The sequence below is a fragment of the Sus scrofa genome, chromosome 13 (assembly GCF_000003025.6).
Source record: "Sus scrofa isolate TJ Tabasco breed Duroc chromosome 13, Sscrofa11.1, whole genome shotgun sequence".
Taxonomy (NCBI): domain Eukaryota; kingdom Metazoa; phylum Chordata; class Mammalia; order Artiodactyla; family Suidae; genus Sus; species Sus scrofa.
The window spans coordinates 123,900,772-123,920,432 of NC_010455.5; the positions used below are offsets into that span (position 1 = coordinate 123,900,772).

Here is a 19,661-nt window from a genome sequence, read left to right on the forward strand (position 1 = left end):
TAACATGAAGTAACTTCCCTTTACATATGGTATTAGCAAATACAAAGTTTGCTGATTATTTCCAATTCCAAATATTTATCCCACCCCAACCCTCCTCTTCAATTAATAATCCCTACAGAAAATCAGACATACTGTTTAAAATCAAAAAAACCAAAAAAATTTATTGAAATTAAAATAATATCCAGGCCTGAGTTCACAAACTGGCAAGCCCGAGGGGTGATTCTGTCCACAGCAAGGTTTTGTTTAGTCTGCAAAGTGTTACTGCTGTTTTAAATTTGAATAAGTTGCCAACTTAAAAAAAAACAAACCACCCCCCCTACCAAAAAACTCTAATTTTTATACAAAAATCCAAATTTCCAAATTCTCTTGGAAAAAGTACAAGTCTGTTAATACAAGGTCAATGGCTACCACTAAGCTTTTGAGAGTTAGGTCCTTCAGATACACTTCCTGTCGAAACTGAGGCCCACTACTGAGCCAGCCCCTCCGTCAGCACTCTCGGGCCTCATCAGGGGAATAAATGCTAACCAGACACATTATGTTGTTTTTTATGGTGACTTTCACGGCAAAGGGGGAAGGGAATTGGAACCAGACAAGGGCTTCCCCCCACTACTGCATTTCATCTAGAAACAAAGTGACCTCCAATTAAATAGCAAAAGGCATCTGGGTTGGACCAGATGGGGGAAAAACACACTCATACATCTTTCCTCTCCTGTCCTTCTGCCCCCCACCCACCGATACAGAGCCAGAAAGATGAAAGGACAGAAGTCACCACCTTGCTGCCCTTGGTAACCACAGACAGCTCCCCACCTCCGTCATCGCCTCATCCCAGAGGGACTTGATATGAAAAGAGGACAGGCCTCTAGAACATCCTATATAATGGAAGGCCCCAAGCATCCAAAATTCAAGAATACTGCAGACATTTGGTGTTTGCAGAGTAGGTTCCCTTTACACCTTCGTTTTTCTGAGAGTGAATGACTCTGGACAAGTTCTTCACGATGGCTTAATCTCCTTATTAAGAATGTAGAACTACCTAGAGTGAAATCAAGAGATCTCTATCACAAAAGTAGAAAACTATAAATTCATTTGCTAATCCTCTACTGTGAAAAGGTGTTAAAATCATATGAGTAATAATACCTTCTGTAACTCCGCAATCTTTCCTAATATGTAAGTAAAATGGTAATAAAGCATTTATGGGTAGCAGAAACCCAGGTGCACTTCTAGCAGGCGGCAGTACCCACTGAGGAGCCAGGAAACCTGCCCTCAGCGAGGGTCAACAGACATGATACACCCCATGTGTTTTGTTTTAAGTTTTATCGAAGTATAGTTGATTTGCGATGTTGTAATTTCTGCTGTGGAACCTAACAGACTGTGTGTCCTGAGCAGATCCCTCTACCTTATGATCAAGGACTAGCACTAACTGCCTCGCCCTTACCTACTCCATAAGGATGCTGGAATGTCTATAAACCATCTGCAGTCCCTTGGGGACAGGGTGCTATATATAAACAGGTCATATTCTTGGTGGTAATCATCTTACCTCACAAGATGCCTCAATGGAATGAGACTTTATAGGTACCTGGTAAAAAAATGACTTATGACTCACTGCTTTCCCTCTCCCCCGTGAGGCAAAGTGGGGGTGGAATGGAGGCGGCAAAGGAAGCCCAGAGCAGCACCCACCTCTGTTCTGATGGATACTGGTTTTCAGGCATCATCTTTGGCATCTGCAGGGGCTGATGTGGCGGCCGGGGGACCGCAAAGGTTTGCTGCTGTGGTCCAGGTTCTGGAAGCGAATGAGGGGTGGGGGTGGGGCCCACACCTTGTACTGGGCCAGCTGCAGGGGCATGTGCCGAGGTGGGCAGAGTTGCCTGAGGTGGGGGAAATAGGGAATTCTGATGGGTGGGCGACAGAGGGGTGGTCGGAGGGGTTAATGGCTTGAACCCAGAGGGAGGCTTCCTATCATAGGCACTGTAAACAGAAAAAGAGAAGGAACCATTAAGCTGCGATGAAGCCATTAGCGTGGTCACCAGGTCCAGCAGAATGCAAGGCTGCAGCCCACGGTTGCCAGGAAATGACAGCATTAACATAGTTAAATTGCTGGCAGCCCCGAGGGAATATTTGTACCTCTGAAAAGTGACAAACACACTGCGTCACAGGGACTTGTTTAACACTTCTAGTGATTCTTCTCAAAGATAATTTTAGCCTCTGCTTCCGGTTTCCTTTTTCCCCTTTTCTAAAAGAAATCTCCATGCATGCATGTGCAGGGGCAGATGGATGAGGGGAGAAATTATGTCTTGGGAGAGGGGGCCAGTAAACTCCTCCCCAGTATTCCAGGGTTCCCAGGAATTGGGATCTTTGCTGAAGATAAATTTCTGCTGTAATATCCCTTGAATGAACAACTCTTCTTCTCCCCCTTTTCAGGCAAATCTGTGTTTATCTTCTAGCGCAAAGAATGATTTAAAATTAAAGCTTCATTTCTGGGGCCTGGATATTCTTAAGTAAAGGGCACAAGCAAGGGGACTTTTTCATATAGTCTGATTTGAAGATTACTTCTTTGGTGCTTAAAGTTCACATTAACATATGATAGACATGGCCAAGTATATACCCGTCCCTCAAAGCCACAGATCAAATATTCCAGGGTTCAAGGTTCTTTCCCTCAGGAAGGCTCAAAACCCCAGGAACTCCGTTCCCCTGCAGAGCCGATGTAACAGTTTTGCATTTTACGTGCTTCACAAAGACCCCACTTGGACTGGCCTACACCTCAAGGATCATTATGCTGCCACGGAAGACGGGGTACGCTGCCCTGAGCGTCTGCCGAATGATGCTTGAAACAATCCGAGCGACAGCCCCTTTCTGGCCATCCTTTCTCTGGCTCCACTTACCAATAGTTGTAGAGGCACTTTTCTCCATAATTAGCACCGAGAGCCTGCTCGTGGCTACAGGACGACAGCTCAGAGGAGGGGCTGTGCAGCTCCCGTTTGATCTTGGTTGGAGGTGGGGCATGAAGCACCACTGAAATCAGAAGAGGGATGAGGGAGACACAGAGGACAGCTGATTAACAGGGAGCACAATGCTTCCTTCTGCAAACCCTATACTAGCCGATTGTTCTTGGAACTCGTGTCAAGTCACATGCCAGAGAAAGCCAAACGCTTAACACAGGGCCTTCCATCTAAAACCAATGAAAAGTTCTTTAAAGTCAGAAATCATCATCTGACACTTTAAATCAGCCAAGTCTTTTTTCCAAATTTCTACTTCCCAGAGGCTCTGAAGCCCTTAAAAATCTGGTAGGTGGAGTTCCCGTCGTGGCGCAGTGGTTAACGAATCCGACTAGGAACCATGAGGTTGCGGGTTCGGTCCCTGCCCTTGATCAGTGGGTTAACGATCCCGCGTTGCCGTGAGCTGTGGTGTAGGTTGCAGACGCGGCTCGGATCCCGCGTTGCTGTGGCTTTGGCGTAGGCCGGTGGCTACAGCTCCAATTAGACCCCTAGCCTGGGAACCTCCATATGCCGTGGGAGCGGCCCAAGAAATAGCAACAACAACAACAACAACAACAAAAGACAAAAAGACAAAAAAAAAAAAAAATCTGGTAGGTGATGGTTCTTCAAGAAAAATGCAGCTGTGATAAACACCAAGGGTTACACTCAAGAATTTTGTTTTTGAAAAGGACGAAACAGCCAAAAATATACTGGTAGACATTACACATTAGCTTATCAAAGGCTTAAAATTGCTCTGGTAAATACATTTCTTATTCAGAGGTATACACACAAATTAAATATAAATTTAGAAGTCCTTCCTCAGGGAACTTTATTATTTTTTTGGCTTTTTTTTTTTTTTTTTTTGGCTTCTTGCCTTTTTCTAGGGCTGCTCCCACGGCATATGGAGGTTCCCACGCTAGGGGTCTAATCTAATCGGAGCTGTAGCTGACGGCCTACACCACAGCCACAGCAACACCGGATCCTTAACCCGCTGAGCAAGGCCAGGGATTGAACCCGAAACCTCATGGTTCCTAGTCGGATTCGCTAACCACTGAGCCATGACGGGAACTCCTCAGGCAACTTTAAATATCAGCTCCAAGTAAGAAATACTCAGCCTTAGGAGAATTCCAAAAACTTAAAAAGTAAAGGTACAACAATGCACCAAACCACAACGTAGGAGAGGCTAACCCCGTATAGAGGTGGCCTGGAAGCTTTCGTGCACGTCTTCTCCATTCTTTTCCTGGTGCCCAACCAGGAACGGCAGGCTTGCAAAACCAATCCTTTCACAGAAGGTGACAATTACCTTTCCTCCATTGATAAAATAGTACACAGAACTGTTGCTTTATGTTTGCAACTGTCTATTCCATATGTGACACAGAGGAAAAGGTAGACTTTCAAATCAAGGTGACTTAGGTGCAGTAACCAAACCAAGTTTGCCTTTTTTGTTTTATCTAGAAGCCAACTCATTTTAGAGAAGGCGTTTTACCCAAAGTAGAAGGATAAACTCTACAGATGCTGCATTCCAAGGGTTCTCTCCTAGCTGTGAGTTAGAATTGCTACACTCTGCCCAGTATCCAGGAGGGGGAGAGAGGGGAGTGAGTTAAGCTTTCCTGCTGGCCGCTTTCCACTGGATCAAAGTTCTCATTAAATAGTGAACCGGGGTTAGGGCTCTGGTGGCCCACTAAAACTTTCTGTTCCACTCAGTGTTTACTCTCAATCACTTTCAGAAGCTTGTGAAAAGAATTAGCCAAGTGATCACCCTTTCTCTGTCTGAGACTGAACAACCTTCCCGCCAACAGGTTTCTTAGGTGCCTCCTCCAGTCCCAAACTCTGGACTCAGAAGTGAACAAATGAGATGGGAGACTCTATCACAGACAAGTTTATACAGCAAAGTCCTGCCAGTGATTGGCAAGGGCAGGTTTTCATAATTTCTTTCCTACATAATGCCAACTGCCTTTCCCGAACACACGAAATAAGTTCAGAACTGGCAGATTATATTTAGAAGTCATTAGAGTCTCTCTCGTGATTTTTTGATGGTGACATCATGGCAGCCAACCCTCAATTGCTATCAAATGTTTTCAGACATCCAGACATAGAAAATGGCTAAGCTTGTTGTTGTTAGAATGTTGTTAGTAAACGAGAAGGGAAAATCAGACAACGTGACACAGAAAACGAGTCCTCCGAGGCAGTGGATATTCTGGTGGTTCTCAGCACTGCCTTTGCGTCATCGCCTCTCTTAACAGCCTTCTGCCATATAAGTTCCGACAAAATCAGGAGCAAAGGTGGTGATGCCCCAATGTAAACAGAAGTTACATGCCCCAGAAAGCACTGTTCTTACTTTATCTCAAGAAAATCATTTATGGGCATTCCCGTCATGGCTCAGTGGTTAACGAACCTAGCTAGTGTTTATGAGGCTGTGGGTTTGATCCCTGGCCTCGCTCAGTGGGTTAAGGATCTGGCGTTGCTGTGAGATATGGTGTAGGTTGCAGACGCGGCTCAGATCCTGTGTTGCTATGGCTCTGGCATAGGCTGACAGCTGTAGCTCCAATTCAACCCCTAGCCTGAGAACTTTCATGTGCTGTGGGTGTGGCCATAAAAAGCAAAAAAAAAAAAAAAAAAAGAAAATCATTGTTTTACCTAACTTTGGAGAGCAAACAATTATGGCATTATTCAAGGTTTCCATTTCAAGTTTTAGAAATGTTCCGACGTTTTCACAGCATTATCGTAAACGTCACCAGGTCTGCTGACAAGACTAACACCAGAGAGTAAACCAAACCTGCCCAGCAAAAAACCTCTTATAATGGCTTCAGGAATAGCATATATCCATTCTGAAAGAAAATTAAGCTTTTGGCTGATTCTGATGCCTTGATTTCTTTAAATCTATGCAGTATTCTTAGTGTGTCCTATTTTGCCTCTAAATGACATGGTGTCTTCTGCCATAACAAATTATCCTATACCTGGAATCTTATGTTCTCTACCCAAAGGAGGAATTGAAGAATAGCTGAGTGCCATGGGCTGAATATTTGTGTCCCCTGCAAATTCATATGTTGAAATCCTAATGCCCAGTGTGATGGTATTAGGAGAAGGGGATTAGGTCACAAGAGCAGAGCTACCTGAGGACACAAGAAGGCTGTGACCTGGAGGAGAGCCCTTACCTGACCATGCTAGCACCGCAATCTTCAACTCCAGCCTCTAAAACAGTGCGGAATACATTTCTGTTTATTTGCTACCCAATCTGTGAAATTACAGCAGCTTGAGTGGACTAAGACAATAGGTGATTGAATGGATGATATTTCCAACTAATTCTTATCCTTGAAGGCAGGGACCCCATTAACCCTTCAAGGCAAGATACAATGCTAGTCATAAATATCTTCCCCAGGAATCATCCCTTCAAAGGAGGGAGAGAAGGGTGGAACATGGCAGGAACGAGAATCGGACATTTCACAGATAACAGAAAGGATAGCCATTAGGGGTCCTGTGAGAGGTGAGGAAGAAGGCTCAGCTCTCCACAGGGACTGCTGGCTGGGGATGCATGAAGGAGTCTGACTCTGTGGTATGTGTTACTTAAAGATAGGGGTGTATTTTGAGCAGGAACTTAGAAGCCCAAGGAATGCTCCTTGCTTTCGGTCTGTTCTCTCTTTTTAAAATGAGATATGTGATCCTGCCTTGAGAAATAAAGAAAATGGCACAGCACCTTGCAGATGGTGCTATGATGTTGTGTAATTACACACAGTGCTTTCAAAAATACAGCATTTACCTTCTTCACACAGGTAGCTTACTAAACCATGGCAGACCTAGAACTATAAAGCACGGCAACAAATTACAATTAAAAAAGAGGCATGAACTCCTGAGAAAGTTTGAAAAGAACTGCTATTTGACTACCTGACTTGATAACCATTTTCTACCACTAGAAGATTTGAGTTTAAGCTCAGTTATAGAAGATGGACCCGTAAAGCCATTGATGCCCTGGAAACAATTACTGGTGAAAACGGCCCACCTTCCTTGTTGTAGAGATCTTTCATTCATTCACCCATCCATTCATTCACTGAGCATCTTCTATGGGTCAGGCATCCCAGAGGTACTGGGGATATCATGGTCAACAAAAGATATGGTGGTCCTTTCCTCATAGCACGCATAATTTAGTAAGGGATCTGACTTTTAGCATCTTCCCATAGGTGTAATTAGGGTGGTACTAGAACCTCACAGTCCACTTTATTCAGGTCCTTACATGTGTGTAGATAAGGTTCCTGAAGCCTGAAAGAATTAGAGGAATTGCTCAAGGTCTTAGAGCTGCTGCTATTGGAGGGGAAAGGAGGCAAGAGCCCCCAATGTCATTTCAGTAACCTGCCACGTTGACAGAAATGGGAGCTACCCACCCACTTTGTACATCGAAAATAAAGAACATAAACCTTTTTTCCAATGAAAACAACAGAAACACCCTATTACACCTGGTTGAAAGTGTTCTAAAACAAGGGAACAATGGATAAGAATACCTCTGGAAAAGTGCAAGGTAGACTACGAAAGAGGCAGCCAGCAGATCATCATTTGCTTTGGCCAGTTTGCTAACATACATTATTTTATTCAATCTTCCCAGCCGTTCCACTGTCTCCATTTTAGATACAAGAGAATCAGGGCCGAAAAAGGAGGGTAATCTGCTATGGTGTCATAGCTATAATGGTCAGGATACCCACCTATACTGGTAATCATTCAATTATATTGCCTCCCAGAGGGAATCTGAGAGAGAAAGACTGAATCAAAAAGGGATGAAATAGGGAAAGAGATGAAGAAGGAAGACAACACCAGAAAAGAGGATGAGGAATACTCTTTGCCAGTTCTCAGGGTGTCTGTCCTTATGTCTGCTCTGCTGGTGGCACATCTGGCACAGACACTCCACTCCAGGACTCACATCTTCCCCTATCCTAGGCCACCACTGCGTTAGCATCCCTGCCCCACTCCTACTGGCAACGAACCTCTCTTGACTCCAGTAGCCTCTACTTCTTATAATCCTGGCCTCCATTCTAGTATTCCATCTAAATGAGATCATTACCCCTTCTATCATCCAGCTGACCAAAATCTTCCCATCGAGACAGCTGTAGGCACTTTGGAAGACCTGCCATCTTCTACAGCCAGTCACTGACCAGCCAGATGCCACACTGTTGCCATGGATTCCATCTTGATCCCCCAAGACCCTGCCCTTCCTGAAACTGCTGCTTGACAATTCCCTTTTCACACCACATCTGAGGCAAAAACACTCTGAAGTGAGATGTCCAGACTACTACTTGACTATAAGAACTCTGCTAAGGATCCATGCATATATATATATATATATATATATATATATATCTGCTCGTCAAAGGTAGAAAAGACAAGGGTGGCTGGCTGATGAGATTTAAGTCCACATCTGTGGGAATGCACTACAAAGCACTGTGTATTGGTTTGCAGACCACCACAACACCATTTAAAGCTTAGATATGATGTTCACAAATCAACCAACTTAATTTCATAGCTGCTTTTCTTACTGGGAACTCCTTGGAAGTTTTTTCTGACACAGATCAAAAATCAGGCCTGATCTGAGCCAATGCAGTAAGTCAAGAAAAATAAATAAAAAGTAGAAGGATTAGAAAGGAAAAGTATAACTGTCAATATTCACAGATGACCTGATTGGATACATAGAAAATGTAAGTGTTCACAAAGTATAAGAATCAATAAATGAATTTACCAAGATGATTGGCTACAAGGCCAATATACAAAAGAACCATTTCTGTATACAGTAAAACAATGTGAAATTCAAAAATTACAACAGCAACAGATAACATCAAATACCTAGAAAGCTCATCTAATAAAAGGCACATAAAATACCTAAACTGAAAACTATAAAACAAAGGAAAATCAAGACTCTCAGCAAATGGATGGATATGTCATGTTCATGGGTTGAAACCTGATAAAGATATCAATTCCTCCACAATTAATCTATAGGCTCAGTGTAATCCCAAACAAAATCTCAGCACTACACAGAAATGCGAAGGACGAAATTACAATCACACATAACATGGATTCTCACAAAGATGTTGAGCAAAAGAAGCCCACACAAAAGGGTACATGCTACATGAGCCCATTTGCATAACACTGGAAAGGAAACAAAGTTAACCTATGGTGTGTAAAGTCAGGATGGAGGTGACTGAGTCTGGGAGTCCCCTCGTGTTCCAATAAGTTCTGGGTCTTGATCTACATGCTTGTACAACTTGTGAAAATTCATCAAACTGTACTCCTCTGATTGCAAAGTGTTATTTCAATCAAGTTTCTTCTTCTTCTTCTTCTTTTTTTTTTTTTTTTTAAAGCAACCTTGTCCTGGTCAAATAGCATCACTGACTTCATATTTCCTAAGATTTCTCAAATTTTAGAAAATCTTCTATGACTGCAGAGAAGCAGTCTTTCAAAGAAATAACCCAATTGTTTCAAAATAGAAAAAATAGACAAACTGGCCCATTCAAAAGAAATAATAATTCCCTCTGCTGACAAAATCTGTTTCCTGCCTGCAAGTACAGGCCTGTGAATTCTGTGCAAGGCAGCGCCGCCATGCCAGTGCTGGCAATGAACTTCACTCTACTACGGCAGAGGATCAAAACAAAGAAAAACGCTTTTGTCCAATGTTATAATGAACGACAGTTTGAGTCCAAAGGAATTTTTTTTTCAAAAAGACAAAAAACACCTTGTCTAATAAGCCTATGGTGCTTCACGATCATCAAAGTTCCAATTCACCATAGACTTTGTTGTGAGTACATACAACATTTATGCAGTTGCTGAACATTCAAGACATTGCCAATCAGTTGTGCTGTGGTCTGAGTCGGGGAGGGACTAAGCCCATCCTACTTCTCTTGCTTCGCACACAGGCTTTGCCTGCTTTCCACCGGTGTCCACCTTCTTCAGTGCAGACTCCTCTCTCCCAAATCAGCTGTGCAGGCCTTGACTGCACGAAGCTTATTTGGTCACATGTGACAGCCCACGTCTTCCTACTGGACAGGGAAGGTTGTGTCCCCTGGTGGAGTGGAAGCCAGAACACCAACACATGCCTCCAAAAGGCATGTCCATGAGGCTAGGTCCCAGGTAGCCAGCCTGGGTGTCCCCAGAGCCTCTTGCTGCACTTGGTGGTGTAAATGTACACGGTCATGGTGGGGAGACTTCTTAGGATTCCAGAGCTGTAACCCTGACGTGAAGGTCGATTCCTAAGCTTCCTCCTCTGCCACCAGCTTTGGGTCACTGCTCCTCTTTTGCCACCACTATCTCACCTCCTTCTCCTCCATAGTAAGGAACATGTACGTTTAGTTCGAGAAGGGTGATGGGAGGAGTCTAGGACATCTGCCTGTGCTACTCTTTGGATGTGACAGCGCACAGAACATGAGAAAAGGAGGCAGAGGGACATGTGAATATACCAATGACACTGGCAAGACAGAACGGCAGAAGCCATCTGAAAAGAGCAGGTGTGGCCTCTTCTCCCCTGATTTACCCTTAACTCGTCAGGAAAAGTCACCAGATATGCAGGGTCCCGTGAGTTCTGTGCACAACAAAACCAAAAGGCCTACTTTCCAACATACTGCTGCCTTTCCTTAGCTCTGGCCTTTTTCGGACAAATTTCGAGACAAAACACAGATAGCTAGTTAAGCAAGAAAAAAAAAAAGAGGTAGACAGAATGAGGCTTATTTTTAAAGTTCTACCGCATTACTAGAAGATGTCAGAAATAGGTTTTTATTTTAGGCCTGAGTAGATTAGAAATTAATTTCAATTGTAAAATATATTCCTAATATCTCAATATTCTCTGTAAGTGCTATAGTGAATGATGAGGCTACAAGATCATACCCTGTTCTGAGAGTCAAAGAGGTTCAAGGGAGATAAAGTAAGAGTACACTTAAAGAGTACCTGGAAAAGGAGATGCCTTTTAGATTTCTAAACCAAGTAAGAGACGTACTCAAACCCATTTGATGGATGGTTAGCATTGATTCTGCCTGGCAACAGTTTCCTAAAAATAAAATTTGGAATGTTTTCAGATTAGGGGGCACAAGTTCTAAAAGCAGAACTGATGGAGATATGGGGGAATGTGTTTTCTTTATCATCTGACAGAGCTAACTTTTGTAAGAATACACTAAAAAATTGAATATAGTGAAGAATTGTCCATAAATAGTAAGCTGTACTAAAAAAAAAAAAAGTAATGAGTTTCTCAAAAGCGCGCTTCTCAAATATGCACAAGTTCTCTCAATCTGTTTTGTTTTTTGTTAGTGTTTTAAGGTCAACATAACAACATGGATATGAGAAGTGAGAAAATCCTCAAAAATAGGGAGTTTCCAGGCCTAAGGTCAGCACTTCTGTATGTTGTTTGCGTTTCTATATATCTTTTAAAAATGCACCCTAAAAAATTCAACTACAAAATAACTGACCGGTGCTCTTCAAAAAAGGTCACTGTTGTGGGGGGTAGGTCAGGGAAAACAAGCAGATTGTTGTAGACTGAAGATAAAGGTAGCGTAACAATAAATATAATGTGTGATTCTTAAATCCTAGAGCAAAACCAATACCAATTATCAGTTGTAAAAGACAACTGGGGAATTCTGAATGTTACTGAAAAAAGTTAATTTTCTTAGGCTATGTACAAAAAAGTCCTCGGTCTTTGGAGATGCACTCTAAAGTATTTGAGGGTGAAATGTCATGATGCCTGCAAATTGCTTGCTAAGAAAAAAAATACCTACACATAGAGAAATGAAGTAAATACAGCAAAATGTTTTTAAAATGAGTTAATAAAAGATTATCATCTCCTCCAAGATAGCTTGGAAGAAAAAAAAACCAAACTTTTATCCTATGGTTGACTAACAGGTCAGTAGACATGCTAAGAACTTCAAAACCATGCATTCTCACACAAAAGAAACCACCCCTGGCCTATTACCAGGCTGGAAAGATACTGTCCTGTTTATCTTATATCTTTACCATGTTGGATAATATAGCCCTGGGAATCCAAAACTTCATGAGGACATACTTGAGTATACTCTACTCAAGTCGTACTCTTACATCTAAACCAGTGGTTCTCAAATATTTGGGGGGCCCTGGGCCATTTAGAAAGGAGAACAGCCAAGCAGGACAAGACGAAAATTGCCACTGCTATCACCATGACTTCTGCCCACTGCCACACCTACCACTGCCTGGGCAAAAAGACCACAGGTAGACAAGAACAAAATATTAACAAAGTAAAGCTGATCAGTAATCCCATACACATATCAATGCACATCTAAGTAGAACATAAGCTCAAGACCACAAAGCATTCTTGGAAAGAAATGCAGAATCTCCATTCCTGGTGAGTACATGTGCACAACAGGTTTAGAACATGACCAGGACAGACAGCTGGACAACTCATTAGGTTTCATCCCCTGCGTCCCCCAAGAAGGCACAAAGCGGCCAACACCAACCTGTGAAGGTTGGCGGAATTAAAAAGAATTAATGTTCTCAGGATTCTTCTTCACTCCTCCCTCCACGTAGCTGGCTGGGCTCCCTCTGCCCATAAAGTCTGAGCATGGCTAGAGTCAAGAGAGGAAGCTGGAAATGGCTGGTCTGGGCTTTCGGTGCCCTGAGCCTTGGGGATGAAGGGCATAGGAGTTTCTGGGGGCTCCAACTGGTCCAACCTATCTAACCAGGCTAGGATAACAGATAGGAGCATGGAGCCAAAGACCTAAATTGTATTGAAGAAAGTGTGTTGGCTTGGAGAATCCCCTGTACCTTTACCTCTTGGGAATCGAGGATGGCTACAGGACTCTGGCATGGAATCAAGGCTCTCTATAGGACTCATGGGAATATGACAAATACCTGATACAGCCAACACCTAGGTGATCATACCACACATACAGGCTGAGATTTCAGGGGAGGCAAACTCCTTCATGAAGAAAGCAAGGTTTCCGTTCTGGGATAGAATTCGGTATCAGTAGGTATCCAGAAAGATCTCTTTACAATTGATATGGGAGCAGTATTCAAGATTTTATTTTACTTAAAATAACTTATTTTTTCATCACACTAATAAATTCACATAGTTTAAGAAATCAAACAGTACTACAAGGCTTATGATGAGTAACAGTGGTAGTATTCAGAATTTCAGATTGGAGATTAATCATGGTGGTGGGGGTTGGGGGTTCAATTATTCCAGCTTACTCTTTCCTACATGTCCTATTTCTCAGTGAGGACCAAAGGCCTGAATAACGACCTGGTGGTATATTCCAGAGCCCCACGGTGTAGCAGAATTCATCAATTAACAATTATAGAAGTCCTCCCTATGTGGCCAATATCAGCTTCTGTACAATAAATAACCCAAGAGCCAAATTAGGAACTGATAAAAGCTAGTTCCTGGAACATCTGGCTCCAGGAATCAGATTTCTCTGATGCAGTGGGAAAAACCTACAGTCAGCAGAAGAGAGGCTTCAGGAATTGGTATGTGGGGGGGGGGGCCTCTATTTTTCATAATTTAGAGTGAGAAACTCAGGGTAATATAGTCAGCTCAAAAAAGCCTTTGAACTTATTATCATGACATGGACTATAGGAAAAGACAGGGAGATCCAATAAGTAGGGTTAGAATTACATTGGTATTGGAACAGGATCAACCCAAGAGCAAAATCCAGTCTTGATGACCCTGCATGAAGATGGCTGGGGAATATCAGAGTGAAATAATAACCTCTAAAACAGAGCCAGGTCTTGCTAGCGTGGAAAGAAGACATCTTTCTTGCCCATAAGAGTAGAGGTTATAGCAAATTACTTGGAAATTCTAGAGCTGGAACTTTTGGGGGATGTGAGCCGAGAGATACTTTGCTGGTGAGTTCCTATTAAAAATGATAGGTACTAACTTGAAAGATGGTATGGAGACTGTGGCTCTGGAGACACGACTCTCCACTCACAAATGGAGGGGCAAAATAACAGGGTTAGCAGGGCCATCCAAAGATTACTTCAGAATTCTGAAATGGAAACTAGAGGCCTTGAATACAACAGTCAGAAATTAAAGGGAGGAAAAGGAGCTTAACACGAACTGGCCCAACTCTGACAAGGTATAAATAGCATTAGTAGAGAGTGGTATCTGAAACGTCTCTGAGAGGTCACCTGCCATGGCAGTGGAATCTCTCCCAGATACAGGAATTAGAGTTATTGATGGAATGTCTCCCACCTGGGTTTTAAATTAGACAGCAGAATTGATACCATAAAGAAGTTAAAACCATGAGGCCATGCTCTGTAAGCCCCTCTTTCATTTTCTGTTTACCTTGGATAACCTTAAATCTCTGCTGTGGACTTGAGCTGACAACAGCAACATAGGTCTAGGTTGTGCCCAGATAAAGCACTGGGTTTGCAGAATGCTGCTTTCTCTGGGGGAAAGGCTGGTGCTCCAGTGACAAGATGCCACACTGCTCACATGGGCTCCAGAGGGTGAAGTGTTTCTAGACTTTGTTTGGATAGGGCTGGTGTTATGGTATTTTACACTCTTACTGCCCCCTGGAATGTGGAATATATGATACAAGACAGATTCAATGGAGAAATCCAGCTCTGAAGATGCCAATGTTGCAGCTTAAGGGGCCCCCAGGTTGTAGCTTCTGTTAGACCCCCAAACAAAGCCCTTCTGGTGGGGGTAAAAGCAGGAAAAGATGAAAATCATGCTTTTACTTTTGTGTGTGTGTGTTTTTTTGGGGGGGTGCCTACACCCACAGCTTATGGAGGTTCCCAGGCTAGGGGTCCAATCGGAACTACAGCCGCCAGCCTCGGCCCGAGCCACAGCAACACCAGATCCGAGCCATGTCTGCGACCTACACCACAGCTCACAGCAACGCTGGATCCTTAACCCACTGAGCAAGAGCAGGGATCGAACCCGCAACCTCATGGTTCCTAGTCGGATTCGTTAACCACTGTGCCATGACGGGAACTCCCACTTTTACACTTTTAAATGGGTTTTAACTTCCCTGTGGAAAAGAGGGATTGACTGGACAAGGGGGGGGGGTTATAATTCATAGGAAAAAGGCTTTGAAAAACTAAATTTTGCCCATGGAAGTCAGTTTCAGAGGTCACTGTATAATGTACACTTGCAACCCAAAAGTGGGAGAGTGCCACCCAGGCTGACCACTCAAAATGCAGGGGATACTCTAGTCTCTAGGCTTTCCCATCTCTCTACTCCCCCTCCAGAGAGGAGAAAGTGACCCATCAAGGGTGACGCCCAGATTCTAAAGGAGAGCAATGGGGTAGACCAAGGAGGGGATAGCTTTGGCCAGGAAGAGCAGAAGTGATCCCTGAGGCTGGCTTCTTCTGCTGCAAGGGGCTGGGAGGGCCCTGGGAAGAGGTCAGGGTCATAGGCCATGGCACAGGGAGGCCTTAGGAGACTCCTCAAAGGGGACCTACAGCCCAGGGGCAAGTTTGGCAGGGAAGAGGCTGGCTGGTCATGTCCTCGGTCATCAGCTAGGAAGACCAGTTGCTAAGGATATCGGCCTTTCTTCATCTCTACCGGAACTAAGAATAATGACAGGGGATTTTGAAAGGTTTCCATTCTAGTTCTGATTAAAACAGAAGGAGAGAGAATCTTTATGTTAATGCTCCTTTTTTCTCCTCCCTAAAGACGTGGTCATGTTAGTAAGACCAACTCGCCCTGGATGAATGAACTAAGTCAGAAATGTCCTGTGGGTCAGAAAGCGTCAATCACAGAACAGCCACATCTTGCTCTCAGCACAAAATTGTGTCTTTCAAATAGTCATTTCTAAACAGAAAACCAATGTTATCAAATAAGATAATTCCATGAAATGATCGTACGGAGTTTTTTTTTTTTTTTTGACCCAAAGAACTCGTTTCAGATCTACTCTAAGTTCATGCTTTCTCCATACTTCAGTGTTATTCTTGAAGCAGCCTGGATTTGTGCAGTTCCTTTCCTTCAAGGGAGTCATCCTGACGATTTAGGATTGTTATTCTAGAACTCTGAAAGATGGAAACCCAGAGGCCTTGAATGTAAGAATTAGAAATTAAATGAGGGAGTTCCCGTCGTGGCGCAGTGGTTAACGAATCCGACTAGGAACCATGAGGTTGTGGGTTCGGTCCCTGCCCTTGCTCAGTGGGTTAACGATCCGGTGTTGCCATGAGCTGTGGTGTAGGTTGCAGACGCGGCTCGGATCCTGCGTTGCTGTGCCTCTGGCGTAGGCCGGTGGCTACAGCTCTGATTCAACCCCTAGCCTGGGAACCTCCATATGCCGCGGGAGCGGCCCAAGAAATAGCAACAACAACAAAAGACAAAAGACAAAAAAAAAAAAAAAGAAATTAAAGGAGAAAACCTAAAAAAGTGATTGGCCCAACTTTGACTGAGATAGGGCTTGTGTATTGATATGCGGCTCTGCCATGAAAATATCTTGGAGACAACAAATATTTCTAACTGCATCAGTGTCACATCCCCAAACTCTAGACTATGGAGAAATCCGTATGATAGACAACTTTTCTGCTTAACTTTCACCCCTGAGAAAGAGGCCTAAAGAGAGCCCTGTTCTCCCAACATGACATGATGGCTTCCTCACTGTGAGCTTCCCCTCAGCCATGGCAGATTCTACCAGGAGGGCTGCTCACAGGGGAACATGCCCCTCAAGAGAGGGGAAACAGGACTCTCCTGAATGGAGAAAAAAGTGAAACCAAACCTTTTAATACTCCTCCTATAACTTATTCCCAATTTATTTGATTCTCATCTAAACTGGCATTAAAGAAAAGCATCAACAATACCTGGAAGTAGGACTGAATCACTGTGGAAAATTTTACCTTCAACTCCAAGTTTAAAATTCCTCTGAAACATCTGACGGAGAAAACCCATACCCTGGGGAAATCGGCTTCTCCTCTGAGAGAACTGTTCTATCTATAGCTCCACTGCTCCTAGAAGTAGAGATGCAGCAAGTGTGTCAAGGGGGCCTAAACTGTGACTTGTCCTCTGGCACCTGCAGTCTTACTGGGGAACAGCATTAGCTGTACAGTCTAGATGCAGCCTGACAAGACTTGGCCAGTGTATGTGTTTAAAGGAGGAATCAGAAAATGAGAAATATCCCCAGCTAGGTTTTATTTCATTTTCCCATTTATCTCTAAGGTCATCCCAAGGACTCTCAGAACTCAGGTTACAGAGTTACTTCCCTGCCAGCTGGAGGCTGGTATTAGGGGCTGGTGGAAGGAGCGGCAGGGAAGGAAAGAACAGGACAGAGAGGGTGGGTGGTGTGCACAGTACATTCACCAAGTAACAGCTTTGAGCAGAGCAAGGTGCTAAGGCTCCAGGGGACATGAAGAAACATACAACAGGGGGCTCTCTGCTTCTAGAAACACCTAGAGCCTAAGTGAAATTGCTTCTTGTTTCAACAGGAATGGAAATTGGGAGGTAGGGACTATGTTTACCATATGTCATAATACAGAATCCATTAAGGCCCTATGCTGCTTACTCCTTATTCCTCAAAAAATAAGATTTCCAAAGCTGGTGGGGAAGGAAAGGAAAGGAAGGTGAGGAGCAGCAGACCGGTTTTGACTCTGCCGAGGTATTCCTCAGCACTAATCACTAAATTATTCTCTATTAAAATTCAGACTAGGAAACTTGGGGCGGGCCTTTCAGGATCTAGTCTTTACAGTGGGCAGCCCTGTAGAAAAGACCTCCCCCCTCTATTCTACCTTCTCTATGGGAAAAGTACAAAAGACCCTCATTAAGTGCTCTTTCAGGCAATTACAAAGCATTTCCAGGCACTGGGCTGAAAAGTGTTTATGTAAGCTAAGTCCTCCTCAGCCCTCTAGAGAAGCACAAATATCAGCATCCTCTAGCACAGCCGATAACTAGAGTTACCTCCTGAGAGGTTTCAAACTCTCTCACAAAAGGACAATTTACCCAGGCCTGTTCATTTTTTTAAATAGGGAAGGGAAGACATACTTGCAAGACCAATTTTTAACCACAAGCGAACTATTTTGGAAGACAAAATCCTTACAGCAAAATACAAACGCAAACAAGCCTCATTAGAGTTGTGAGGATGAGGAGCAGGAATTAAGAGGAGCTCTTAATTTAAAACTCTGAGGAAATGGCACAGGACCATTACTATTAAGTTTTGTCTTGCTTTTTAACCGACTGTCTTTTTTTATGCTAATCATACAAGCCCGGGTCTAGCCTGTCCGGGCGGGGGTGGGAAGGTGGGCTGGGGGAGGATCTGTGAGCTGTAAGCCAAGAGGTTAGAAGAGGCCTGGGGAGGGCATGACTAAAGCAAGCATACCCCTAGAATATGTCCTAGTTTCAGGGTGAGGAAGCCACCCTGGGATCTGGGATGGCTCAGAGTCTGGGTTCTTTCTGCTACTTCCTAGAACGTGCATTTGAGGAAGCAAAGCATTTGATGAGGGCCCAGTGGGAGAGGTGCAGCCATAGGGAGGATCATTTTAAATTGACAAGTATCTGACCACAGTGGGAAATAAACAGAGAGAAGGCCAAGGAGCAGAGAAATTACCGCTCAGTCCCTCCCATGTTAAAATGTAAGCGTAAGCACTGTGGAGGCAAACACCCATCCTGTCCTTCAGGCCTGGAGTAGACTGGAGAAGAGCAGGCAGCAATCTTCAGTGGGGAGATAAAGCCACAGCCCCATGGGAATGGGGAGATAAAAGGGTGATAGTCTTAGATCGAGTCTCAACACCTCTCTCTCCAGGGAAACTAAACCACCCTCTTGTATTATCGCTCCTCTTAGACAGCTAGTCTAAAAGGGGAGACAAAGAAAAGGGGGCAAAACCGTGGGTCAGCAGCAGCCACTCGCCTAAGCCCAGGCTGCCAGCCTGGCAGTTAGTTGGAGGGTTAAAGTCAGCACTTAAAAGAAAACTCGAACCCCATTAAGCCCAGGCTTGGAGAACAGGGAGCAGCAGGGAAGCCAAAGGAAACTAATTTTGGAGGTTCTCCAAGCTGCCAATCACAAGCATATTTCTAACAGTCCCAGTGTTGTTTGAGTTGGTTGTTTTTCCACAGGCTGCACAATGGGGTCTGGTTATTCATTGAAAAAGTCTGCAAGGGAGCCCCGCCCTCCATTCACAACCAATTTGGAATGCTCCATTCAGGCAAGGGGGGGGGGACGACTCTGCAGCTCAGCTCGCAGGGGCAGACAGAGCAGAGCCCAGCTGTCGCCGCGGGGACGCTTGCTCGCCCAGCGCGCTGTTTATGTAAGAAATTCAGACACTGCAGGCGCCTGCCTGCTTTGCGCCCATCCCAAGATTCAGAAGACTTTAGCTGAAATCCGCAAGGGTGTGCAAGTCAGCTCCAAGTGAGGTCGGCAAGTGCCCTCTGGCAAAAGAAATCTATCTTGTGCAGCCCACTTCAGAATCTGACTGTAGCTACCAGCGGAGAGAACCAGACCTCAGCGTTATTTCTTCAGTCCCCGGGGGCAAGCTGGTTTGCATTAGAGGACAGCTCTCTATGGAAGGCGGCCTTTGCAGGCTCCTTGCTTTTCTATTCATTGCCAAGAGCTGTATGGGGAGCCACCTGGCTTCTTCCCTAAGGGAGTGGGTCTCTGGAGAAAACTCACGACCAGATTTGGGCTGCAGAGGGGGGAGGGGGTGAGCCACCCTTATGAACAGTTTCACAGTTCCTTTTCCAGACTTCAGGTCTGGCTGGAAAGGTTTATAATACCCCCCAGAATGCCCATGAGACACCAAAAGAGGAGATCTATGGTT

The 19,661-nt window shown here is 44.2% G+C and overlaps 1 protein-coding gene across 2 annotated transcripts in view; it reads right to left on the reverse strand.

Moving 5' to 3' along the window:
• The window catches only part of ETV5 (ets variant 5), a 56,947-nt gene that overhangs the window by 27,426 nt on the left and 9,860 nt on the right, over window positions 1-19,661 (reverse strand). For both annotated transcript variants that reach the window (XM_021068467.1, NM_001243025.1), the window contains 2 exon segments: window positions 2,877-3,006; window positions 1,675-1,962 (listed from right to left, as the gene is read on the reverse strand). In XM_021068467.1, coding sequence (XP_020924126.1) covers window positions 1,675-1,962; window positions 2,877-3,006 — 418 coding nt within the window.